This window comes from Podarcis bocagei (assembly GCF_964188305.1).
Source record: "Podarcis bocagei genome assembly, chromosome: 9".
Taxonomy (NCBI): domain Eukaryota; kingdom Metazoa; phylum Chordata; class Lepidosauria; order Squamata; family Lacertidae; genus Podarcis; species Podarcis bocagei.
The window spans coordinates 48682331-48709014 of NC_138134.1; the positions used below are offsets into that span (position 1 = coordinate 48682331).

The following is a 26684-nucleotide window of genomic DNA, read 5'->3' on the forward strand; positions in this document are numbered from 1 at the left end:
GGGAATCTGTGGCCCTCTTGATGTTGCAAGACTCCAACTCCCATCAGCCCAAACCAACATGACCAATGGGACACAGGAATGATGGGGCTGCAGTCCAACATAATTAAGAGCACTAGTCTTCAACTTTTTCCAACCTGGAACTGAATTATTGCCTAAATATGCACTTGGTGATCCATTTCTTTTTGTTACACACCACCACCCAAATCTCTGAGCGGTGTGAGATTCCAGGGGGTTCCAGGAGCACTTATCAAGGGCCATGTTTCCTTTTGGAAATAAGGTACAGTGGGGACTGTGGTGTCTTTATGCTATATGGTTAATTTACACATATATACAAGCTGAGTCTTTGATGGAGGCATTCACAGCATTACACTCCAACAGGGTCTTGCTTCTTCCATAGCTACAGCCTTAGATTCCAGCAGCAATCAGTCATGGCTCCCTGGCATTGCTCTGCAGCTTGCCTTGCTCTCTAGGTCACATCACTCCTAACCTCCTACTCCCGCCCACATTGCTTCTCACTTTATCTATTGAGGAGTTTCTGGTGAGTTCCTTTGACACATTGCTGTCCTAACATATGGGCAGGCAAACTAAGGCCAAGGGGCCGGATCCGACCCAACTGCCTTCTAAATCCGGCCCACGGAAGGTCCGGGAATCAGTGTGTTTTTACATGAGTAGAATGCGTCTTTTTATTTAAAATGCATCTCTAGGTTATTTGTGGGGCCTGCCTGGTGTTTTTACATGAGTAGAATGTGTGCTTTTATTTAAAATGCATCTCTGGGTTATTTGTGGGGCACAGGAATTTGTTCTTTTTTTCCCCTTCAAAATATATTCCGGCCCCCAACAAGGTCTGAGGGACAGTGGACTGGCCCCCTGCTGAAAAAGTTTGCTGACCACTGTCTTAACAGGTCATAGCTTTGCACAAGAAGCTAGTCCTGGCTTAATTAGCTCTTGACACATCACAAGAAGCACCAGCTTGGCTGAATCAGCTTTTGACACATGCTGATTACAGAAAATTAGAAGTGTCTAATACACATCTTAAATACACACAGGTCTAGCAGTTTTAACACTCTAAGTCTTGATTAAATTCTAACATTTACGGAACCCAGTAATTTGGAGGAGTCTAGCACCCATGAACATTACTTTTTAAACAATATATTTATTTTTTAGTAGTACTGGCATCGCGATCCACTACTCAATAGTAGGTTCTGACCCACCAGCTGGAGATCAATATTCTAGTGGGTCTTAAGTCCATCATCCCTTGTGTAACTAACACACACACACACACACACACACACACACACACACACACATGCATGGAGTATGCTGAGGTCTTAACTAAAACAGTTAACTAAAAGAAGTATCCATACTAGAGAGGATCTGGCAGTTATCACCTTGCCCACTCTAGTTTAATGATACGAGGAGACTTCCTAGGCGAGCTGGAAGTTTCTTCTTTTGGCAACAGATAGGTGTTGGCACACACATGAAATAAATCCTCACCTAATATCCACCAGGTCACATCACCAATCGAAGTCTCATTATAGCCTTAAATCTTGACAATGTGTAGTATAATCTTAATTTAAAATGGATTTTAAAAATAAAGCAAAACACATTTTAGATCCTCCCAGCTTTCACTTTCAGGTGAACATATATAGTGGAATTGGGGTAACCCAGGAAACCTAGTTTAAACCTTGTGGTGCCATGATTCACAAGGCAGTTATATTGCATATATTCTTAATCTACTGTATAGAGCTTTTTTGTTTATCTGCAGCATGGGAAGAGACAAATACCCACCCACTAGGCATAAAGAAATTAGGATGGTAGAAATATCTGCTGCAGTTCCAGCCAGGACTGACTTTAACAAGCGACCAAAAATGCAACTGAGAAACTGCATAATAGCTACCAGTAAATAAGCATGTTCTGTCCAAACAAAAATGATGGATATTCAGGCCAAGTTATGAGTCAGCTACCACATGCTTTTTTCTCGATTTGTACTTTTCCTAATAAGTAGACAGACTGCATGCATATCTTCATGACAAAAAGTTTGCAAAACAGTCTCAGAACTTTCTAACCTTAAGGGGGCAAAAATCTGGATCAATCTGTCATAATATAAACACTGAATCTAAGTACTGTACAGGAATTCTACATTGTATAAGCCTTAAGGTACCCCTAAGCATACAAATACCAGCCTCTGTTAGGATGATGCAATAGTTTACATTCCAGTCTTCGAAAGATCACTAACTGCTGGGTCTGTCTGAGTTCAATGGGCCTGGTACTTAAGCCTTTCTTCTACATTACCCTGATTCATAACCATAGGTGTTTGGGTGCCCATTAGACTTTCCTGCACATCTGGGCTACTTTACCCATATCAACAGCAGAAGCAAACCTTTAGTTGCATTCTTCTGGCCACTGATTTCAGCACTCTTCAATGGAATGCATAGAAAAATTCTCACTGGTACATAAACTCTGTCCATGCATTGGAGCTGCTTTGCCTAGAAGCAGTGTTTGGGTTGGAGAAACCATGGCTTCGTACACACCACACTTTTAAAGTACATTTCCCCCAGCCCACCCCACCCCAAGAATTCTGGGAAATGTAGTTTGTTAAGGGCTCCATGAGGGGGTAATCTATAGTTCCTGGGATTCGGGGGGGGGTTGCTTTAAATGCATGGTGTGCATTTATTATAAATAATAAAATAAATAACAGAAACAGAAATCAAACATGGCTCTCGCTCTGCCTTTCCAGCCTGCCACTTCTCTTCCAGCTTCTAGCTCATGTAACTGATCTCTCTACTTTGGCCTTTTGTCTTAAAACTAACCATGAACTGGGGGAGGGCCTCACCCATTTGCCACCATCCATTTGTCGTCTAACACAGAGCCCCTATCATTTGTTTCCCTTAGTGGCCCATTATGCAGACAATCACCTCAACAGGAAGTGAGCCGGGCTTATATTTTAATAATTGCTAGATGCAAGGACTAGAAATGTCTCTGCATACTGCCTACTTTTCCCCACCCCAAACTCATAACAATATTTTAACCAGGGGTCCCCAAAAGGCAAAAATAGGGATAAAATAGAGGCAATGATTTTCTAAGAATGGGTACTAGGAGGAAAGGACTGTGAAGTAGATCAAGCTGCCATGCATGACTGGTGGTGGGCAGTGTTCAGCTTGACAGATCACAACTTGTGCAGACCTGTCCAGGTAGATAAACAGTAGAAGTGAGTATGCAAACTCTGCTATAGAAAGCAATTTTTTGCTATATATTTTCTCAGGTTTTAGTAACCACTGAAGCTGTAAACAGGAGGGAAACATGCAAGCCTACATTTAGACTTGATTTTCTGAAATGTGAGTGGATTATGTTGGAGGTAAACAAGCCTGGTTGATCTGTAAGTCAAGATCAATCATCAAACAGGACCTGTAATTCATTAAAATGGCATGCAGAAAATATAAGTACAACTGCACGTGCATATGCAGCACAAATTGGATGCTTGTGTTTCTAGATTCCCATTTGCATCTTCATTCATATAATTGGGTTTGGGGGTTTGGGAGAGGGATACTGTCAAATGCAAACATCCTCCCTAAACTACAAGCAAAAAATCTCAAGGATTTTTCCTTTACCAGAAAAAGGCAGCAAGACATTGGGGGGGGGGGGACACTACTCCTCTAGTCCTATAGATGTGTCAACCTATGATAGTGTATAAAGCATTCTATTTTGGTATGTGACCCAGCTCCATGAAGTTGTTTTCTGTGATTGTTAGTCTGGCTTTGCATTACATTTGAACCAGTGCTTATTATTTGGTTCTCTCCAAACAAACCATGAGCAGAACATGCACCAGCACATTAAACCACAGTTTATTTTTAACTATGGCTTAATATGTCATCCAAGTCTGGTAAATGTTTGGCACTTTTCTCCAAGCAACTAACGATAAGGAATAAGTAGTACAAAAGAGGAAAGGGAAACCTTTAATAGTTGTGCGGGAGTAGAAATTTGAGCACATGCAGTTTCTTAAATAAGCCCTAGACAAAAACCTAAAGTAGCATTATTCAAATGTAATTTCAATATAGTCGTATGTATTGAGCACCCACATTCCTCTTTATTGTTTTTAGTATCATCAGTGTACTTAGTGCTTTAACATAATTACAAAAGAAAAAGAAAGTCTCTGTCCCACAGAGCTTGCAATCTGAATTTACATTTGAACAACTTTCCAATACATTCATGAATGTACAAAAAGGCATCCCACGGTGAGGAGCTGGTTAATTCTTGGGAGGGGGGGTGTTTGGCTTACACAACCACTGGGTGGAGCTTGACAAAACAGCAGATTTTTGCCAGACAGCAACTGTTAAACAGAAATGCCTAAGCCAAAGTGCCTTGCCTCACACATGCCGAAACATATTTGCAATGGAAATGTTTGTGCTTTAAGGGAAAAGGGAACAAAAGGACAAGAGAAGGAGGATATTTCAGTCTTCTGTCCTCTAATCAGACATTTACGCAGGATTGGTGTATGTTCTCCAACGTTTGCATCAAAATATTATGAACTAGCATAAAGTAGGGACAGGAGAAAGAGGTTATAGTTTGACAGATGATTTGCATTTAGAGAATGGTGACTAGGACCGTTTTTCCACAACTTTAACTGTTACGATTTTGTTCAAAGTCATGTTTTGTTCATATATGTTAGCAAATTTGACAGTTAGCACACTGCAAGGTTAACAACCTCTTCTTGTCTGTTTATAGGACTTTTGGCCCACATAGCCCTCTAGTGAGGGGTACATTAGTACTGTATACAGACACAGTAAAAATGTTGATTTTAAGCATCAAACTACACAAGACATATTTGTACAACTTATTCTAAATGAAAAGCTTATTCTAGAGTTTAAAAACTGCTCAAACTGAAAAGCTTCTTAGAGTTAGACTTTGGAGGGTGGGAGTACTATAGCTGTGTTTCAGTCTTGTTCTGCAAACTTGAGACATGAGTGGTGCCGATAAGGTGGCATTTTAACATATCTGTGCAATTCTGATACTCCACAGAAGAGAGGGATGCATCAAAGAAATGAATGACCCAATGGAGATGATGGTGTTGCTTCAGTGGGAGTGGTATGACTGCAGCAGGAAGCTCTGTCCATATGCTCCCTAAATTACTCAAGACAACCCTAATTCAAAAGTATAGCTATGGCACATTGGTCCCTCTCACATGTCTCAAAGTAGAAAAACCATGTGACTGACTGAGCTGCCAGAAAGTCAGTCCTATTAGGAAAGCTTTTCTCCCATCTGTTGTTTTGATACCAGTCCAGAACAACCACTATAGCAGACATGGGAGGAGTCAGAACTGCTTCAGAAACAGCCTTATGTGCAAGTATTAGCCTACCAGAATCATACACTGGTTTTCAGCATGGTCAGGGCTGTTTCCCTGAAGACTAGAGGAGTTACAGTGTACTTTCTGCGGAGCTATTTTTGTTGCTGATTAGTTTAGTATTTGTTTTATGACCTTGCCAGAGATACAACAAGCAAGCAAGCAACTATGAGTCTCTTTCACTAACCAATATCTATTTTTTACTTAATCATTCTGCATTGATTGATTGATTGATTGATTGGGTGGAGAAATAGTGGCTGGCTTGTTTATTTATTGGAAAAAAACAGGCTTCCTCAACCTCGGCCCTCAAGATGTTTCGAGACTACAATTCTCATCATCCCTGACTACTGGTCCTGTTAGCTGGGGATCATTGGAGTTATAGGCCAAAAACATCTGGAGGGCCGAGGTTGAGGAAGCCTGAAACAAACTCTGTATTAACCACTTCCCTACATTCACTCATTAGAAGCCACAGCAGCTGCTGGGCTGGGCAAGTCAGGTCAGGTAGATCTGGACCATTTGCTATTCCAGGATATTTCCATGAAAGGTTTGTGGATGTGGTTCCTACAAGCCCCTCTCCTAGCAGGGGATATATCCTGAATGCATAAAAATGGAGGAAAATGTTATCAATGTTATTTCTACCTTGCTCTTTTGTGAGTTTGTCAGTGAATTTCTAAAAGCAAAAGTTTGGGCTGTATGCCTGTCTGGATATGATTCCACACCCTTCCCCAAACCTGGAAAATATTCTCCTGATTCTCAAACAGAGGTTGATTATTGTAAGTCTGGTGTGATTATTGCAAATATGTTCTGATGTGCTCTGATGAGTCCCTCAAAAAGACAGCTAAGCAAATGTTGGCAGAATTCCCCCAAGAAGTTCAACAACTTTTCTGGCATCTTAAAAAACTTTGGCTGATCTCCTGAAAAAAGCTCAACAACGAGGATTGCTATGTTGCTGTGCATGTCACCAACCATTACAAGCAGGTATGTGTGTTTCAGACAGAATCGGTAAAGGTAAAGGGACCCCTGACCGTTAAGTCCAGTCGCGGATGATTCTGGGGTTGCGGCGCTCATCTTGCTTTACTGGCTGAGGGAGCAGACATACAGCTTCCGGGTCATGTGGCCAGCATGACTAAGCCGCTTCTGGCGAACCAGAGCTGCACATGAGACAGTAAAAGAGCAGTTCAGTGGGTTCGGTGGAAAAAAATATAAATATGTGTACCATCTTTATGGAGTATCTCAAGGAGCTGATCTACTTGAAATTTACACAAATTTGGAAATTACCATAGTGTGCTATGGATTTTTTAAATAAAATACTGCCTGGTAATTAAAGATCAAAGTCAGTGCATGTATGCTAACTCCCTGCCTTGTTTCATCCTCCTGCCTACTCTCTGGAACAACAAGGAGAATGTGTAATAAGATGAGTGCACACCCACCTACTGCCTTTCCTGAGCAGGGGGTGTGGCAGCAGTAGATCCTTTGGTTCTGTGCAGTCAGATAAGGAGGGTGTGTCTACCAGAAGCATGAAATCATGCCTTATGCCACTCCAGTTTTGATAACCTGTTCTGTTAAGCCCCTATTTTCACTAAGAGGGTGAAAAGAGCTGTTATTATAGAAGACAAGGTGGCAAGGAGTCTGGTCTTGAAAAAGACAAAACATCATCTTTAAGATTTAGGAGTAGGATTTGTTGAAATTACTGGATCTAGCTTCAAAATAAATGTGTTTGTGGGAAGGGGAGGGGTTACTTTAAAGTTTGAGAATGAACTGGGTATGTTTCTAAAGTGAACATGTTGATTCATTCACATGGGGAAGCATTCTTCATGTGGGCCTCTTCCTAATTTACGAATGGAATTAAGAGAAGGCAACTATACAGGCAAGGTAAGGCAATTAAGGTTTTCCACACCCATACAATTAGCATATTTTCCATTAGTTGACAAACGAGTTCCTAAACCAAGTACAGGACAGTCTGACCAAGTTGTTGTTATGTTCAGTCAGCTCTATGTGAAGAAATTTCTTAACGTGTATATATGTATATATGTGTGTGTTCGTATAGCAGCAGCCAGATCGTTTCTGGTTTTCTGTATCTTGGGATCAAAACCTCTAGATTTCCAAATAAATTAGAAGTACAATAGTCAAGTAAATTTGAGACAAGCTGAACAGCACTTTGAAGTTTGCTGGAGGCTGCTGGAATCATGTCCACACCTTTCAAACATTACAAACCACATGTGGTGCTGATGCTTCCAACGGCCTCCATATATTTCCTCATGACTTTTCAGGCTCATTACAGCTCATTTTTTAAAACTGGCTGAACCACAAATCTTCTCATACCATATCTGGATAACAAAGGAATGTGGGCCTTCTTTTCATCTCACCAACTCCAGCCTGGTGCAGGAAAAAGTAATCACAGCAGGCTGCCTTTCAGAGCCCTGCAGCATGAAGCCACACAACACAGGTGACACATATACCACACATTCCATAAAGCCAACACTGCCATAGGTGTCTACTTTGTATTGCTTTAAAATTCATCTGCTATTATTTTCTGTGTTGTTTTTAACAGGGGTTTCCTTCTTTTTGGCTGCTTCTATTTTATTTTGTACATTGCCTTGAGGCATGTCTGTGTGGAAGGTGATTAATAAATAAAGACTGTGTAGTTGTGTTGGTACAAATACGCCCCAATAATCTGATTCTGGTACAGGTGCTTTTGAATATCTGTATTTTTAAAAATCAGATCAAGATAATAACATACAATGTTATTATTTGTCATCATTATTGGTGTCAATTTATTAAACAGTTGTCTCAAAATTATATATAATAAAAACAGCAAAAATGGTTTAAAAACACACATGCACGCAAACCAATACATTTTAAACAAAACTAAAACCGTACAAAAGACACTCATACCAAAGACCCATTTATCTATCTACAAAAGCCTGTTGGGACAAAAATGTCTTACAAGTGTTTCCTGAAAATGCAGATAGTGGGTCCGTGTCCTATCTCGATAGGAATGCTGTTACACAGAACAGGGGCAGCCACGCTAAAAGCCCTACTCCTCTACTAGGTATATTAGGGATAAGGCAGCCTCTCAAGTAACCTTGTTATGAGCTCTAGAATGCACGCTTCTTCAGATATCTTCAGTTATCTGAAGTGTGCTTGCACACGAAAGCTTATACCCAGAACAAACTTAGTTGGTCTCTAAGTTGCTACTGGACAATTTTTCAATTTTTGCATTTATTTTTACTGCGTCAGACTAACATGGCTACCTACCTGAATCATGAGCTGTAGAGTACAAGTAGCAGACTGGCAGTCTGTAAGCAAATCCTGCAAGCAGGGCATTGTATGCTGGTGGTAGTTTGCCCCCACAGCCAACCTAACTTATGTTCTGTTCCAGTTAAAGCCCCCAGCCAACCCCAAGAGTAGCCCCACACAGAGCACATTACAGTGATTAAACCATTAAGTTACCAGTGCATGGAAAACTGCAATCGTTAACCCGATCCAATAACAACCATAGTCAATTTACCGACCAAAGTTGGCAACTGGTATTCCTAGCCATCAAAGACATCTGTGCCTCCAGTGATAGCTGGATCCAGGAGCACCCTCAAACTATGTACTTGCTCCTTCAACGATAGTGTGACGCCATCCATCTAATTTATTCCAGGAATGCTTACAGCTCCATTACCACAATATTGCATCTTACAAGCAATATTTCAGATTACAGACTCTTGGCCTCATCTCAGAATCCGTCACCCCGAAGGTTTTTGGCTTCTTCTCCACATTCATAGTTATAAATAATCCCAATCCTATTGGATTTCAACACCAGTATTTTTTTAACAAATCTATCTGGAAAAGACCTAAAAATTTCACGGAAAGCCTTTCATACAAATACACAGGTGAAGGACAGGCTGCCCTTCTTAAGGAATTTGAAAGTATTCAAATTCTTACCTTGCCTTGTAGATATATATAAAGAGCACCAGCTGAAAAAAAATAATTGGTGGGTGTTAAAATCATTACAACTCAAACTGAGGTGGCAAATAAATGGGGAAATGGACAAGGTCCACATAAAAGTGATTGGGTGAACAGTGTGGAATACACAACACCATGTACACATTTAGTTCAGATTAGAGAAGGTAAGGAATAGGATGCTCACAAAAGGGATTTTGCTTTAAATCAGATGTGTTAATTTTTGGAAAGACTGTTATCAACAGAATATGGCTGCTATATATATTTTACATTTTGAGGTAAACTGAAAATAATTGTATTATTTATGACAGCATTATTGTTATCATTATTTTTCTTAACTGTAACTGAGGGTTTTGCTATAAAAAGGAGCTGCCCTCTATCAGATATTGTAAATGCATTAAAAGCAATGGGTTAGAGATAAAATTGCAGAACTATCCAGTCCTTAAATGACATATGTTAAAATGGACAGACCAATCCCAAATCCATTTGCACCAGTATAGTATTGATGCTATCATAGAGAAGAGAACCTGTTGCATCCAAGCAACAGGATTGTACTGGCACAGGGCTAGGGGCAGTGCTATATCAATGTATTCAGTCATACACCAGCAGAATCCCATGTCAAGAATCACAAAAAAATTGATAGACTGAGAAATGGTTTTGGCATGAAAGGAATTAAGAAGTGGCCAGCCTGTCCTCAATGCCAGGTTTGGATCAATTCCTTGCACCAGCATCATGAGAATAAAGTGGAGCTATACTTGTTTGGTAAGGGAACCTATCTGATACTTTGAGATGCATGCAATGGGACTCTACCACTCTCCCATGTCTTTATATTAGCAACGGATATTACCGCATTTTTCACCCTATAGGACGCACTTTTTCCCCTCCAAAAATGAAGGGGAAATGTGTGTGCATCCTATGGGGCGAATGCAGGCTTTCGCTGAAGACTGGAGAGCGAGAGGGGTCGGTGCGCACCGACCCCTTTCGCTCTCCAGGCTTCAGGAAGCTATCCGCAAGCCTTGCAAGCCCGGTGGGAGTTCCCGCAGGCTCTCCAGGCTTGCGGGCAGCAGCCTGCAGCCCACAAGCTCAGGGGACAGTGGGGAGGCGCAGCGCGTCTTCCCGCTGTTCCCCGACCTGGTTTGGAGGCTGGCAGACCCACAAGCTAGGGGGACAGATATCCGCAAGCATGGGGAGACCAGCGGGACTTCCCCCCGGGCTCCCTAGGCTTGCGGATAGCAGCCTGTTCTGGGGGCAAGGGGCAGGGGAAAATCGGGCATCCCCCGCTCCAGCCCCGCGCCTGAGGGGGAAATATTTTTCCCCCCTTTATTTCCCCCCCAAAAAACTAGGTGCGTCCTATGGGCTGGTGCGTCCTATAGGGCGAAAAATACGGTACCTTTTTTGGGACAGATGTAGGAAAATTTATCACTAGGTGGCCTTCCTGCCTGCACCATACTATCATCTAGCACTTTTTTTCTTAAAAAAAAAGTTTAGGGGTACTCTCATTTTCCTACTCATATTGAATTACTACCCCTCAATGAGGCCAAACTTAGATTCACAAAATATTTAGGGGTATGCGTATCCCTGCATCCCCACAGAAAAAAAAGCACTGCTATCATCTATTTGTATATAATTTTATTCTCCGCTTAGGGATAACATAAGGATTCTTAATTCACCTACATTTGTATATATCAATCTAAATAGATGTTTCTTCATTACTGTACAATTACAGTACCATTTATACTTATGATGAATCTGTATATTGGGAATTGATACCTGGCCAATTACTATTCTCACTTGTGTGTGTTCTGCTTATGGCAACTATATATTCTTTACTAGGAGCAGGAAAAAAACCTCATTCAAAATGTTAAGGAATTTACAGCACCTCTCTCTGAATTTTCCATGCATTTATATTTATCTATATAATCATTTTTGTCCAAATAAATTGCAAATGGCATTAAACTAGGAATGGATTATACATATTCAGAAACCCATTCCAAACAGTAAGGAAATCCAAATAAGCTACACCCATCCCTTCTTCCCTGTACTCTGAATATGGTATTCACTGATAAAATACATTGTCCAATGAAACTCCTGTTCTGTTCTGGGTGGATTAAAAAAGGAATTCCTTCTATTGTAGTTTCAGTTTTAAAAACCCATAATATTTGCTTAAGCACAGTCTGCTTTAAAATAGCATGGATTAATATGCTCAACAGGAAGTTGGAAAGACAAGGTCAGATGTGGAAGTCTGTTATTGTTTAGCTTAAATCACAAAACATTTACTTGGAAGTAATTTTCATTGGTTTCAGTAGAACCTACTTTTGAGTAAACCTATTTTGGACTGCAGCTTGACTCCTTGTAGTAAGCACATTTCAACCATTATGGCTCTGTGTGGAGCACTGCCATATGAAAGTGTTTTTCTAGAATATTAGCCCTGGTGTGTTTTCCACAGCTCAGGGCTGTGGTACCCTCCAACACTAATGACTACAATTTCCATAATCCCTGAACTATGGCCATGCTAGATGGGGATTAAAAGAGATGCAGTTCAGTAACATCTGATGTATTTCTGCAATATATTAATTCTGACCCCACCTGCTACAGACATAAACATCCTTCTTATATCACTTCATTTTAGGGGAGTGGTGTATACATCCGTTTACCCATGTGCACACACGTTTGTACACGGGGGGAGGGCTACCCTTACTGTATGCCAGTAATATCCACAGAGGGCTGGCAACAAGTGTGAGGTACTCCTAGAGGCTAGTCAAGAATCTTAGAATTAGCTTAATAGGATGCCCCTTTCCATGACCAACAAGAGAAACTGTTTTCAGCAAGCACTTACAGAAGGCCTCTGGAGCTTGTGACCAATGCTTTGGAGTGGGGAGGTGTTAAAATAGGAAATCCTGTTTTCTCCTGGGAATGATGTGGTGTGCAAAGCATGTCCTGTGGGTACTAGGAAATTGGCATGTTTTGTTCATTTATACAGCAGCCATATAACTGCAACTCACAAAGCAAACAAAAAACGGTAGAATACAGTGTTAAAGAATAAAAACTGGGACATATTGAATTAAAAAAATCCGAAGCGCAATTAAAACAAAATACCATAGCGAAGAAATGTGGATTTCGGTGAAGGATATTTTTGGGGGGAGGGGTTGCTTATTTTAAAAAGAAGCCCATTAGGGAAAGGGTTTGTGCAGCCACTATGTATTAAAAACAGCCTGCTGGGTCAGTCCAACCGCCCTTTTAGTCCCTGCGCCCCTGTTCTCACAACGGCTACCCCAATGCCTGTGAGGAAGCCCGCGAAAACGAGCCCTCTCTCCAGCAGCTGGGACGATACAGATTCTGCCTCCTTCAGCCAGCAATTCCCTCAAGGCGAGTGTTAACAAGTCTGTGGGGTAGGGCCTACCTGGTTTTTCATTTTATTTGCACAGAGCGCCCCGTGTTCTTAGGTGCAATATACCACTGACAACTCATGACGACGCTCATGCATCTTCGCCATTGTGAAGGCAAAAGAAATTGAAAAAACGCCTTGAGGGAGCCTCTCGGAGATAAGCAGCGCCTCACCGCCCTGATTTTACAATCGATAAGGGAAAGGGCGGGGGAGTACAGAAGCATGTTTATGGCGTCGACGAGCCCCCTTCTCTCTCTCTCCCCCCTCAAAAAGAATATTCTAGTCCAGCGCCCGCAACGCGCGCGCGGCATTCCTCCGTCGGCACCACGTGAGCGCCAAGAATTTATGAGGGCGAAGACTCGCTCGCGCGCGGACGCCGCACGCTCGCACACACATTCTCTCTCTCTCTCCAACCAACCCCTCCCAGGCGAAGATTCCCCTAAGGTGGAAATCTGCCGTTGGGTAGCCGCGTGCGCCTCTTTCTCATTCGTTCTGCTGGGCGCGAGCTAGCGTGGGTGACGTGTCCTTACCAGTGACCAATTGGAGCCCGGGCGAGGCAGAGTCAGACGGCGCCCCGCCTGCGCCTCCCCGCCTCCCTCCCCCGTCGCGGGGCGGAGCGGTTCCTCTCAGGCAGGCGCTGGCTGGGCAGTGATGGCGGACGATGGGGATGGGAAGCTAAGGACTGAACAAGGAGGCGGGGGCGGCAGCAGCAGCCCGGAGGAGACGGCCGCTAGCAGCTGGCTCGGGGGGAGCGGCGGCCTCGACATGCTGCTGAGCTTGGCGCTGCTGGCGATCGTGGCGCTCGCGGCCTATCGGCTCTACAGGCGCTGGGGCAAGAGGAGCGGAGCCGGGGGCGCGGCGCAGCAGGGCCTGGTCGACTCCTTGCCCCGCATGAAGCGGCGGGACTTCACGCTGGAGCAGCTGCGCGAGTACGACGGCGCGCGCGCGGCGCGCATCCTCCTGGCTGTCAACGGCAAAGTCTTCGACGTGACCAAAGGCAGCAAGTTCTACGGGCCCGGTGAGGGGGACGGAGGGAAAGGGGGCTAGCGGGGGAGGGGGCGGCATACATGACTCCTGGGTGAGCGACGGTGGGACAAAGGCCTGGAAGGCGGGAGAAACGCCCTCCCCCCAAGTAGCAGGTGTAAGTAAGTAAGTGGGAGTGGGGAAAAGGCCCGCTTTACCCACCCACATGGGTAGGTGGAGAAAGAAGATATAGCAGGCTCCAGACTAGGCTGGTTTCCCCGGCCTTTTGGGGGGGGGGTTGGTTCCAGGGCACATTTGGAGGCAGGGAAAGTGCCACGGGCACCACAAAATACCCATTTCGCAGAAGGAAAGCTGGTGATCTCCTCTGAACTCTCCCTTCCAAAACAAAAGGTAAACACACACACCCCAAATAAAATGCAGACAAGGAAGCAGACAGCATCTACACAGAAACAAGTAGCCCACACCAAACGAAACCGAAGAATGCAAAATTTAAAATAATTATTAAAAAAAAAACCCAAGGAGGTGGGGGGCCTTGGAGAATATGAAGGATTGTGGGCATGTCATGGTGCCCACAAATACAGTCTTGGGCACCTAAACTTCAGTTCTAGTTTTGTTCACACATCTGCTTTACTTTCAGACATTTAGTCCCTTTTGAATGCATATTTGCCCTGGAGTGAACAAGCTGTCTTTGGCATATTTGCTTCCCAGATTTTCAGCAATCCCGAGGCTGACTTGTTTCCTTTCCCTACACATGTAATTCTCTGGATTTTGATTAACTAACTAGAAATAGTTCCAGCCTTTTACAATGTGAGTTGGAATCCAGTTTCATTTTATTAAGGTTTGGATATTTTCTCTTTCTGCAAGTCTCTCAGCAATTGCAATGATAATTGGGCTGCAGTCTTACACATAGTTACAACAGAATAAAGTTTATAATAAGCTGACGTGGAGCTGTGGACTTAATCGTATACTAGTCCTAACCATGTACAGATAAAGGCTTATTGATTCATATCAGTGCAAAGTTCTTGGCAGCTGGAATAAAATTTGTCTTGCTTCTGATTAGATTTTGCCTAATATATATTAAAGGAGGCAGAAGATTGGCAATATATAATCCAGTTCTTAATATTTTTACTTGCAAGTAAGTCCTTCTAAGTAGCAGGTTTAATAATTAAACATTATTTTATTTAATAAGCTCACAATGATCTTTTGTGAAGTACCGTATTTTTCGCCCTATAGGACGCACCTTTTCCCCTCCAAAAATGAAGGGGAAATGTGTGTGCGTCCTATGGGGCGAATGCAGGCTTTCGCTGAAGCCTGGAGAGCGAGAGGGGTCGGTGCGCACCGACCCCTCTCGCTCTCCAGGCTTCAGGAAGCTCTGCACAACCCTCAGGAGACCGGCGCCACTTCGCGCCCACCTCCCGAGGGTTTCGCAGAGCTGCCTGCAGTCCCGGGGCGAGCGCAGCTCTGCGCAGCCATCTGGAGCGGGCCGCGAAGTCGCGCCCGCCTCCCGATGGCTGCGCAGAGCTGCCTGCAGTCCCGGGGCGAGCGCAGCTCTACGCAGCCATCCGGAGAAGGCCGCGAAGTCGCGCCCGCCTCCCGATGGCTGCGCAGAGCTGCCTGCATTCCGAAGCCTGGGGAGACCGGCGCGACTTACCGCTGGCCTCCCTAGGCTTGCAGATAGCAGGCTGTTCTCGGGGCTGGGATTGGGGGAAGCTCGGGGCTGGGATTGGGGGAAGCTCGGGCTTCCCCCGCGCCTGGGGGAGAAATAATTTTTTTTCTTTATTTCCCCCCCCAAAAAAAAAAACTAGGTGCGTCCTATGGGGCGGTGCGTCCTATGGGGCGAAAAATACGGTATATAGTAGGTAGTGAAGGAAAAGTAGGGCAAGGATTTTTTTAAAAAAATCATTGTACATAGAAAGTTAATAGTTAGAATAGATATTTCTGCAGTTGTTTATTTTTAAACCTGCAACCTGGTTAAAGAAATTTACAAATTATAAGACTTTGGGGCTGCATTTTTTTAATTAAAAAAATTGCTCAACCAATGGGGCATCTGTGGCCCTCCTGATGTTGTTGGACTTCAGTTCCCATCTGGCGGGGAATAATATCTGGAGGTTCATATATTCCCCATCCCTGCTGTACTCACTTGCCTGGGGGTCAGCCACATTAAAACTCTAATTGCCTTGGTTCTGTGTACACACAGATGTGCATACTGTAAGTGAGTTTGTATAAAGTTAAAAACTTTTCCAAACACAAAGCATAGACAATGTACACATAGGATGTAGTAGGCATGCTAGAAGAGGCATTCTTCTGTGTAAAAGAATTGTGAATACCTCTAAAAATAGTGTTGCAATGTGTTTTGAAGGTAATTTTAAAAGATCTGTCCATTAATCATGATATTTTTAATTCATTAAAGACCTTAATTAAGTGGTTAAACTTGGTGGCACTGTTTATATAAATATCTTGCTGACCACTTACGCACTGCAAATGTGCAACTTGTGCTGGTGAAGTAAAACAGTGGTAATGTAGGTACAAATAGATAACATGCCATTTGGGCTACTAAACCTTTCTCCCTGAATACTGGAGTCAATTGTGAGAATTTGATGCTGGAATAGGGGTCTATTGTGTCTTGCATTGTGCTGAGCATTGAAACTAATCTTTTCCAGCTCTCTCTGCAGGCTATATACTGGCCACAATATGCTAACTATCAAGTAGGTATCTTGACATTTTCACTATCACACAATACAGCAGTCCAAATCACAGTGATCCCACAACTGAAGAAATGAATCTCATTTTCCCAGCATCAATATGTTTTGATATTTAATAACAAAAAAGTACTATTAGAAAACTAATTCTTAAACTATTATAACTACTTAAAGAATAAGCAATATGTGTATCTGTTGTGTTGTAAACCTTCCTGGAAAGTACCTTGGAAGACTCCTACAGAAGATCTGCAGCCTTCTAACATGGATGGGTCACTAAATGAATTATGAATAAAGGAGACATCTTTTATAAGAATATTCTTGTCCATCTAGCACTGAAAGAAGTGGTGGCTTATATACTTGAGGTTAGAATATGTGACTTCAGCAAATCAAATGATTCTGAGTCCAAAGCACAATAGAGACTGGTAAGCACTCCATGTTGATGGAGATTTTATTTCTTATATTTTGCCCTTCTCATGAGAGTGCAGGGTGGCTAAAATCAAAGGGTAGAGTAAAGTAAAAGCACACTACAAAGTATAGCAGTCAAGTCAGCACTAAATTAGAGAAATATCATATAAATTATTCCACTCTTACTAAACCCCAAAGGCCTGTTGGAACAAATAGGTAGTTGGTTGCCCTCTGTGGGGAACAGTCTGAGTGTGGTAGGGAGAGGGTTCCACAGTCAGGGCAAGACCATTGAGAAGGCCCTGTCTTGTGTAGCAATCTTCTGGGTCAAATTCACCGAGGGTAAACTGCAAGCTAGGCTTCCCCTGCAGATCTCAAAACAGGTTTGCTGATACTAGGGAAGGCATTCCTGCAAGTACTTGAGTTCTAACCCATTTTTGAATGCTATTGTCTTATTGAATTGGACCTGGTAGGCTAGGACAATTCTTTCATGTTCTCTGTCATTTACCATTTCTTGCTGCCCTGTACAACAACTGGACAGTAGCACTCTGCGGCAGCTGCAGCTTCTAGATCATCTTTAAGGAAACACCCATGTAGATTGTGTTGCGTTAGTTCAATCAGGAGCTGTCTTGAGTGTGGACAACTGCAACTAGGTCATCCTGATCCAAGAACACCTTTAATTGGTCAACTAGCTAGAGCTGGCACTCCTATCGGTGGAGACCATATCCAGGTACACCCCCCAAAAAAACCCTATGCACCTGTTATTTTAGGAGGAGTGCTACTAACAGGCTACTAGTTCTGAGACATGAGAATCACCTACTCACAACACATCCAGCTTAAGAGTATTAATAGAACACAATAAGCCAAACTTAGGCATTTCTCAACCTCCTCATTTCTGTAAAAGTCATGCTTATGCTTTTGAAGTCCATAGATGGCAAAATGTTTAGCTTTGTCTAGAATTTGCCTTTTTCATGGAATCGAAAACCTCCCTGAATTAACACTTCAGTAGCATAACAATAAATATGTGACAGTCTGTATTGTTCAGCTGCCCAGGTGATTTCTTTTTTTGTAACTGCTATGATATTATCAGAATAGATTTGGGTGAGGGGTTTATGAACAATACGAACAGCTATCCCATGGAACTATGTTGTCATTGCAAAAAATGACAAATTTGAGGTGAGAATTTTACTACTATTGTCGGATACCGATTTCTTTGGTAATCTTAACTGTTACATAGTGAAGCATTATTATGCTTTAAAATTTACAAATTACAGTATTTGTTAGGACAACAAATATAACCTGCCCTGGGATCATTAATCTGATGAACAGAGGCCTAGACCTTGATTACTTATTTCAAAGTAATCAAAAAAACAAAAGCAAACTAATGTCCCAATTGATATATCTACCATTGCTTGCCAGCAAACAATAAAATTGTGAGCCCTTCTTTCCTCTGCCTTTCATCAACATACCCATTTTGACTAGTTCCACACATGTTAATAGACACTCCTAAACAGATGGAGAATTAGTGTATTTCCGGTTTCTAGCGCATACTATTTTAGTAGCAGTTAAGTTCACTTTTTTTTTTTAGGGATTCCAAGTACAATCATATCTAATGTGACTAATAAAGGGTATGTATGTATGTATGTATGTATGTATGTATGTATTTAGCCACTCGTCATCCCTAGATCTCAGGGTGGTTCACAAGATGAAAATGCAATATAGTAACCACAAATATAATAAAAACAAAAATAATATAATAATAAAAACAAAAAGAAGCCATGCAGTTTGAGATACTATTCTCCAGGTTTCCTAGGTTTCAGATACTATGCTGTCCCCTTGGGAGGCTTGCCTGGCACCTTCATCTCTTTAGGCACTAAGCAAAACCACTCTTCATCCAAGGCCTGTGGCTAAAAACAACTACAGTACAACCTTTTTTAACTCTGTGGAGGGGTATTGCTTTTGTTTGTTACTATGTTATTTATTGTTGTGTCTTTATATTGTAAACCACTCTGATCTTCGGATGAAGGCTGATACAGAAATTTAATAATTAATAACATTTAAAAGACTTTACATGTACAAAAGGTGACTACTATATTGGGGTGCTTTCCTTTTGAGTCTACAGTCGGGGGGGTTAGTGATCCTTTTAATAACTTGAAACACTGCTGGAAGGTATGGAACTGAGGAGGAAAATTGTAAGGAGACTTGGAACAAAGTACAGTTCAAATCTTCAGCCTATGATTATGAGAATGATTATAGGTAATTCATTAATGGCATTTGGACCTATTAAAACTACACATAATTAGCAGACCCATATCACCAAAGTGCTGGAGAGGTGGTGATGAGATTGGATGCTACTGTTGTGTGGTGGATGTGTAAGATAGTTGAAAACTGCTGGAAGTTAGATTTTCATTATATTTTAAACAGACCTCTCTTAATTCAAAATTGGCTTTATTTAGCATTTTTCAGAACAACCCAGATTGCATTATTTACAGGACTTTTGTAAGCTTTGCCATGCTCATAAAATTTGTGATATCTGTGGGAAATTATATTCAAACATAACTATGCACAAGCAGTAGTTGGTGCATGAAGGGGTAAAGAACAACAGGGCTGTATTGCTGGATAGACTCAGCTAAGTGACACCCCCTCTCCTCCAGATCTCTCCTCCCCCCCCCCCCGCATCATGTAAGTAAGCCATGAAAAAGGATTGCATCTGTGCTTTGGGGGAGTTCCACTGTGCAAGTGGAAGTTCTTACATGGGACAGCTTTGTTGAATGAAACCTTCAGTGTCTGTGTTGGTGTACTGATTTATCATTGCAGTTGTTTTTGAGACTATAGGTAGCTTCTTGGTATAGTTGTGTTTTTGTACTATAAACTATGACACTTAATAAAAATTTATCTCTCTTCATATTAAACTAGAGTTCTGTTCATTTTCTTTCTAAAATTTGGGTTTGTTTAACCCAAAAGTATAATAGAAAATGGTTTTTTTCCAAGCATAGCAAGGTAAAATCATATGCTTAAACACTTTTAAGTGCATGGTTGTGAAAAACACTAATGAATTTAAGCCTTAGGATATGTATTTTATCTGAAATCCTAGTATTGCAATGTGGACAGAAGTTTTAGAAAGTCATTTTTGTGGTTGTAAGCTGTTCTAAACTATTTTTGTTATATTTTAAATTGTTGTAACCTACTCTAGGCTACATATGTTCTACGATGTGATCTTGAATTCCTGAAGCAGTCCATTGATCAGTTAATATGAGCCAATTCAGCACAAATTGGTCATATACTATTTCATCAGAATGACTGCTATCATTTTGTTATTAACCTTAAACCCTTTGTTTCAGTAGATAAGTGTATAAGTGTCACAGTTCATTTGAATAAAAGCATAAAACTTATTTCCATAACTTGAATTTCTGTGCCTTTTTTAAAAAGTCATTTAGTAATTTTCTGGATGTTATGTAATCTTAAGAGTCAAGTTAAGCTATTTCCAAAGGTCAGGTTGATAAAAGTTAGTTGTGTTGCCAAGTTCCATTACAGCAATTTTTAAAGACTGCCAATGTCCCTAGGTACCAAGAAAAATATTCCACACTTCTTTAAATGTTTTGTGGCTTTGTTATAAATATATCCAGTTTCTTTAACCAAATTCTGTTCTGCCATTCATGTATCATTTGGCCTATATAGTCTTTGAGTTAGTGACCTCCATTGTTAGCTTGCACATTTCACTTCATTTGAACAGCATTTTGTAGAGGAAAGTTCATGTTTGTGGATCATTCAGCTTCTGTGTTAGCCAATGCTTTGCCCAAGAAAGAGGGATAAATTTATATTTTGCAGTCCTGAGTAGAGACAATCACGCACTTTAAACATGTTTGCACTCAGCCACTGTGTGACTAGCATTTGTCATGTATTTTAAAAAAGAAAATATTAAAATTGGGACAAAGGAGGCAAAGCAGTTTGAGTTACTGAATAAGCTTGTTTGTTCAAGCTCAAATTTATTAAACTGTGTTCAGTTAGCTCTGATGTTTGGCAATAATTAATCTGGAGTAGGGGATTCTGAGAACACATCGATGTTATTCTGAAAGGATAATGCAAGTGAATGACTGAATACATGGGTCTGTTTTTTCTATTTTCAGAGGGTCCTTATGGAATATTTGCTGGCAGAGATGCCTCAAGGGGACTGGCAACTTTCTGTCTAGATAAAGATGCGCTTAGAGATGAATATGATGACTTATCAGACTTAAATGCTGTGCAAATGGAAAGCGTTAGAGAATGGGAAATGCAATTTAAAGGTAATGTTTAAATTCGGATATTCCTTTAAATCAAATGGAAAGTGAGTACTTGTAAAGGTGTTTCTCAATTATTTTGCAGAAATTGATATGTACTAAATTGCTAGTGAAAATGTCATGGTTCAGCTTATGTAAATATTCATTTAATATGCATATGTATAGTGTATCTGTGTGGAAGGGGAGGTAAGAGACACCTTAATAGGTTTCCATGGCTGGGCACAACAGGACCACTCCCTTCCTCACAGTAGTGAAAATACTGGATCAGATGGGGATCAGGAGGATGTGGAGGCAGTTGGTTCTAAGTCTTAGTATACAGTTGCCTCTTGTTAATTATGCTGCCACAAGCAAGATAAAAAATTGTGCTGGCTAGGATTGATGGGAGTTGTCATCCAGAGCATCTGGAGGACACCAGATTAGGGAGGGTTAGGATACCAAGTGCTTCTGTAAACATCAGCATTAGTCAAAGTACCTCTTATGGGGGAAGGAGCTACTGCTGTGCGGGGAGTGATCACAGGGGTTCTTCCAGAATTCCAAAATCACTATCTCATGAGTTGCTTGTGTACCCTTCAGGGACTGCAGTACATTCTCATCATTGTAGAGACATTCTTGCATGGATGTTTGTGCAGGCAGAGCTTAGTCCTTGACTGTCAACAGTCAACAGGGGAAAGTGGTGGTGGCAGAGGCAAAAGCCACTGCTCTTTGTAAGTTCACTTAACCTCTGACACTTGTTGCTGTTTGGTGAATGTGGGTGGACAAGTAAGTTTTCTGCCCATGCTGACAGCTGTCAAGAAGGCCATTTTTATTGCAGAAACACTAACCTTTCCATTGTGGGCGTGTTATTTCCAGTATACAGTGGTGCCTCGCAAGACGAAATTAATTCGTTCCGCAATTCTCTTCGTCTTGCGGTTTTTTCGTCTTGCGATGCACGGTTTCCCATAGGAATGCATTGAAAATCAATTAATGCGTTCCTAGGGAAACCGCCTTCAGACCAGGTCCGGGGACAGTCTGTCCCCGGACCTCTTCTGAAGGCTGGGGGGGGCAAGGGCTTTTCTTCCCACCCCCAGCATTTTAAAAAACCCCGGGACAGCGGAGGACTTCTCCGCTGTCCGGGGCGATCTTAAAATGCTGGCGGGCGGCATTTTAAAATCGCCCCGGACAGCGGAGGACTTCTCCGCTGTCCGGGGCGATTTAAAAGCCCCTGGGAAGGCAGGCAGGGGGGACAAAGACTTTTGCCCCCCGCCAGCCTTCCTCTTCTGAAGGCTGGCGGGGGCGAAAGTCTTTGCTCCCCCCCCGCCTGCCTTCAAAAGCTGTCCGGCCAAGGCTTCGCGGACCTCTCCGCCAGCAGCGGCAGCGCTGCCGCTGCTGGCGGAGGGTTGCCGGCATGCCGAAGCCTGCGCGCGCTGACATCAGCGCTCCCAGGCTTCGCGGACCTCTCCGCCAGCAGCGGCAGCGCTGCCGCTGCTGGCGGAGGGTTGCCGGCATGCCGAAGCCTGCGCGCGCTGACATCAGCGCCACGAAGCCTGGGAGCGCTGATGTCAGCGCGCGCAGGCTTCGGCATGCCGGCAACCCTGCAAAAGACGTCCGGGGGAAAGCAGGGAAGAAGCGCTTAGCTTCCCGCTGCCCCTGGACCTCTTTTGAAGCAAGGGGCTGCGGGGAGATAGCGATCTCCCTGAAGCCCCTTGCTGCAAAAGACGTCGGGGGGCAGCAGGGAAGAAGCGCTTAGCTTCCCGCTGCCCCTGGACCTCTTTTGAAGCAAGGGGCTGCGGGGAGATAGCGATCTCCCCGCAGCCCCTTGCTGCAAAAGACGTCGGGGGGCAGCGGGAAAGAAGCGCCTTGCTTCCCGCTGCCCCCGGACCTCTTTTGAAGCAAGGGGCTGCGGGGAGATAGCGATCTCCCTGCAGCCCCTTGCTTCAAAAGAGAAGACCCGCTGTCCCCGGGGCAAGCTTCGTCTTGCGAAGCAAGCCCATAGGGAAATTCGTCTTGCGAGGCAACTCGAAAACGAAAAAACCTTTCGTTTTGCGAGTTTTTCGTCTCGCGAGGCGTTCGTCTTGCGGGGTACCACTGTACTAGGATGTTTTTCAGGTAGGAGAAAGCTAAAAGAACAGCTTAGGTGTGTGTGAAAACACCTTTAATCATGGATATGAACTAAAAAAGTTAAGTTAATGGGTTGAGAGATAGACCAATTTTTATATAGATGTTTAATGTCATGTTGTAACTTTTGATTATAATACCTACATGTCTTTTTCAGAAAAATATGACTATGTAGGTAGACTGCTAAAGCCAGGAGAGGAACCATCAGAATATACAGATGAGGAAGATACCAAGGATCACACTAAACAGGAATAAACATTGTAAATCACCAAAGTCAGGGGCCTTTGGAACTGCAATCTCTTACTCCCCATCACAGAAAGCCCTGTGTCCTTGGGTACAGTTCATCTGCTGCGGAAAACGACTTGATAGGTTTTGTACAAGAACAACAAAAAATTGATTACTAGGCATTATTTGTGCTGCCAAACATAGTTTTTGTTGCAGTTTAACTGTAATGTCTGGAAAGGCTTCAAAAATGAAACGGGCGCAGGGATTTAAAATGCAAAGAAAACTATTCTTTTTAGCATGTTGAAGCCTATGAACAGTTTGTTATTTACAAGCTTAAGTGTTTCATATGCCATTTTCTACTTCTCTTGACGCTAAATGGAAAACCTAGTTAAGGAATCCCAAGTAAATTTGGCTGCTGAAACATAATAAAATGAAAATACTCAAACTAGTTTGTGGGCCATTGGTTTCCATGGCAGAAAACTACTTCAGATCTCTGCAGATTAAAGGGTTTCAAATAGAATCTCCTGGAGGATAAAGGAAAATTTATCTGCAGAAGGTATCATCTGAAGCTTCTATGATTTTCCTTCCCCCTCAATCAAATCGGAATAATTGTGCCTTATTTCAACTTAGAGACTTGAATTGTTTTAAGGGAAAACCCCAAATGTGACCTGAGTCACTAAAAGCAGCATTGAGGACTGAAGTTAGAACATTCGGGTGACTGGAAAACATTGATGTCATTCTGTATATAGAATGTAAAGGAATACTCAGTGTTACTGCCATATATATATATATATGTTAATATACATAAACTTAATTAGCAGTGTAATGGCCAAATGCACTCCCCTTTTGCTTTTTAAATAAACAAGCCCACCTCTTCCCTAAATTTAAGGAGCCTAGCCTCATATCTTTGAGAAATGAGGGATGTGCATGGATGTGGGTGCTCATGTGCAAGAAATGGAGGGATGGTTCCTGCAGATACTGTAAATATGAATACAATTTTAATAAAGCATGTAAAATACCAAATGTGCTGTCAGACTTTATGTAGATGCTATTAAGCTAGTATCGGTGGCCAGGACTCGTGTGTATGAGTAAAAGAAGAAATATTGGAGATATTAAATATTTTTGCACTGCTATTAAATAAAGCTTTACCCAGCTCATTTTTACTTAGTCATCACACTTAATTCACAACAGAAATGTGACATTCAGGTACAGTTTAGATGAATGAGAGCAAACAGGTAGCATATAACAGTGGAGCATATCTGTATGTAGACATGCTTTGGCTATTACTTTTCATTGAAGGTTGTCATTCCTTTTTCTTGGCATATTACAAACACAGCTTGTTTTTATCAATGTGGCAGGTGAAAAAAAACTTTTTCTTGAATGCATTTCCTGTAAATTAGTCAATAAAATAGCATTAAGCTGCCATTAACAACCAACACAAGGAAAATCATGCCATGCAGTAAGACAGCCATGTGTCGTGCATGAAGAAAACAGAGCTGTGATCTTCAAGCTATGTGATAATAGTGTGTTTAACAAACAGCATCCTCCTCCTGTCCAAAATGACCAAACAGTTCTGGACCATGCTCAGGTTGGCTTGTGAGTAGAATGTTATTATGGTGTCAATAGGAAGATTTTCTATCTGCTGCCCCATTTTTTAAAATGTGAACATGCTGTTGTCCTTTAATTTGAAAATAAGCCTCCACTGATTAGCCACAGTTACAACTCTTCCACTCCAAAAATGTATTCCATAATTGAAATAATGCAGTCTGTTTTGAGAAATGAACAATTTGTGTTCCTACTTTTTTTTAAATAAAGTGTTCTGTAGATACATTGCTAGCGTGCTGTGTTTGTCATTTTACATTCAGGGAAGCTGTTGGAAGGGGAGTAAAATGTTGGACTTAACATAATTTCCCTTTCTATAGTGGATGGAGGGTATCCTCAAATCAGTTGGTGTTCCCATTCCAGTAGGGGAGGGCTATGTTAATCAGACTTGTAATTGCCATCCTGCATGAGAGTGTGTCTCCCTAAGTTTAGGGATATAACAGAAACAATCTGAACAATTCACAAATTGCAACCCTGAAAAGCAAAAATAACAGACAAGGAAACATGTAAGGCATCTCTATTCTTAAATAGCACCAGCAGAGAGCCCTTGACATTCCTAGCAGCAATAATCACTCCAAGTAGAATACCCTACATCTACTGTAGAAGAGGAACTTCCCACAGTAAGTCCAACATTGTTTTCCTGTGGTAGATGGTCAGATTGGATGTTCAAAAACTGCACCCATCCATAGTAGGGTTTTTCACTGTGGCTCCCACCTTAAGCTGAGACCACCTCTGAAGACACCTTGGAAAGAACCATTTAGTTCACAATGACACACAACACCACTGATGATCGTATGACTGCCCTACAGTTGTCTGGAGGATGATACTGAACTATGGTGGTATTTGCACTTCACATGGAATGAGCAATGGTCCTTTCAGGCAAGAGTGGATGCTTTGTAACACAGAAATGCAAGCTTTTTTCACCATTCTAGTAAAGACTTTCCTCCCACCACTACCAAAAATTCAATGTCCTTAGTACACCTACATTGTATCTTAATAGTCCAACAAGTGTCTGGTGCCATTTCTTCTTTGGAGGTAGCTGAGATGGCTCTGGGCCAAACCCAAGTCCTCATGAACCTTATGACAGGCCAGATCTGAGCATCTTAACACCTGATCTCAGAGAGGAGTCTTGCCCTCTTTCAGAATTATGACGCTGGAGAGAAGCTCCATGAGGGGAGCATCCACTATGGGAATCTTGGATCCTCCAAGGAGTCCATTGAAATTTAGGGCTGTCCACCCCCTGCCCATCTAGTAAACATTGCAGCATTGGGGTTCACTGTCCTTTTAATCTGCCTCATAAACTCCCCAACCCAAAGGGAAGTGGGATGTGTGTGGCAGAAATAGGCAAATGAAAAAGTTTGGCAAAACTTGGCTAATGCCCTAACCACTGAAGTTCAGCAGGACAGAAACTGCAGGAGGCCCTCTCCAACACAGGATGGCAGTTAAAAGCAATTTCCACAGCCCTATTACAGTATGGAAAGGCCAACCCATTTGACGATACCCTCCACTGTAGGAAAATTAAATTTTCCTGCTTCAATGCAGAAAATTAGCAAGAGCATCTCCTTGCACTTCCAACAAATCCTTATGCAAAGTATGATGAACATTTAGGTTTAAAGCTCTACTTTGATGGCTTTCATAAAGGACATAGTAATGGTTGGAGACCACTGTCACATTGTGTTCTGTGTTCTTCCTCCACTCAAGTCATGAGGTCCTTCTCCAGGGTGCTT

At 42.3% G+C, this 26684-nt stretch overlaps 2 protein-coding genes and 1 long non-coding RNA gene across 5 annotated transcripts in view; 2 read left to right on the forward strand and 1 right to left on the reverse strand.

Moving 5' to 3' along the window:
• Nucleotides 1-13128, reverse strand: part of JADE1 (jade family PHD finger 1) — a 172180-nt gene extending 159052 nt beyond the window's left edge. For 2 of the 3 annotated variants that reach the window (XM_081209279.1, XM_081209280.1), the window contains exons 1-2: nucleotides 12690-13128; nucleotides 9272-9303 (exon numbers count right to left, since the gene is read on the reverse strand). The gene's annotated coding sequence lies outside the window, so the exon portion shown is untranslated. Of the gene's footprint in view, nucleotides 1-9271; nucleotides 9304-12689 lie in introns of those variants that run through there. The other variant, XM_081209275.1, reaches the window with a different exon arrangement.
• Nucleotides 13129-13239: 111 nt separating this feature from the next.
• On the forward strand, nucleotides 13240-25185 carry PGRMC2 (progesterone receptor membrane component 2). Its single transcript, XM_081209297.1, has 3 exons — nucleotides 13240-13692; nucleotides 20887-21042; nucleotides 23288-25185. Exons 1-3 carry the CDS (start codon nucleotides 13326-13328, stop codon nucleotides 23383-23385), a joined length of 621 nt encoding a protein of 206 aa, XP_081065423.1. The 5' UTR covers nucleotides 13240-13325; the 3' UTR covers nucleotides 23386-25185.
• Nucleotides 15513-19708, forward strand: LOC308595296. Its single transcript, XR_014011976.1, has 2 exons — nucleotides 15513-17905; nucleotides 17941-19708. It is a non-coding gene; the product is annotated as an uncharacterized lncRNA (long non-coding RNA).
• Nucleotides 25186-26684: the final 1499 nt, after the last annotated feature.

Bases quoted from the DNA above. Each gene is read 5' to 3' on its own strand.
- PGRMC2 (XM_081209297.1), top strand. From the start codon at position 13,326: ATGGCGGACGATGGGGATGGGAAGCTAAGGACTGAACAAGGAGGCGGG. The intron at 13,693-20,886 runs GTGAGGGGGACG...TTCTATTTTCAG, and splicing joins CAGCAAGTTCTACGGGCCCG to AGGGTCCTTATGGAATATTT. The intron at 21,043-23,287 runs GTAATGTTTAAA...TGTCTTTTTCAG, and splicing joins ATGGGAAATGCAATTTAAAG to AAAAATATGACTATGTAGGT.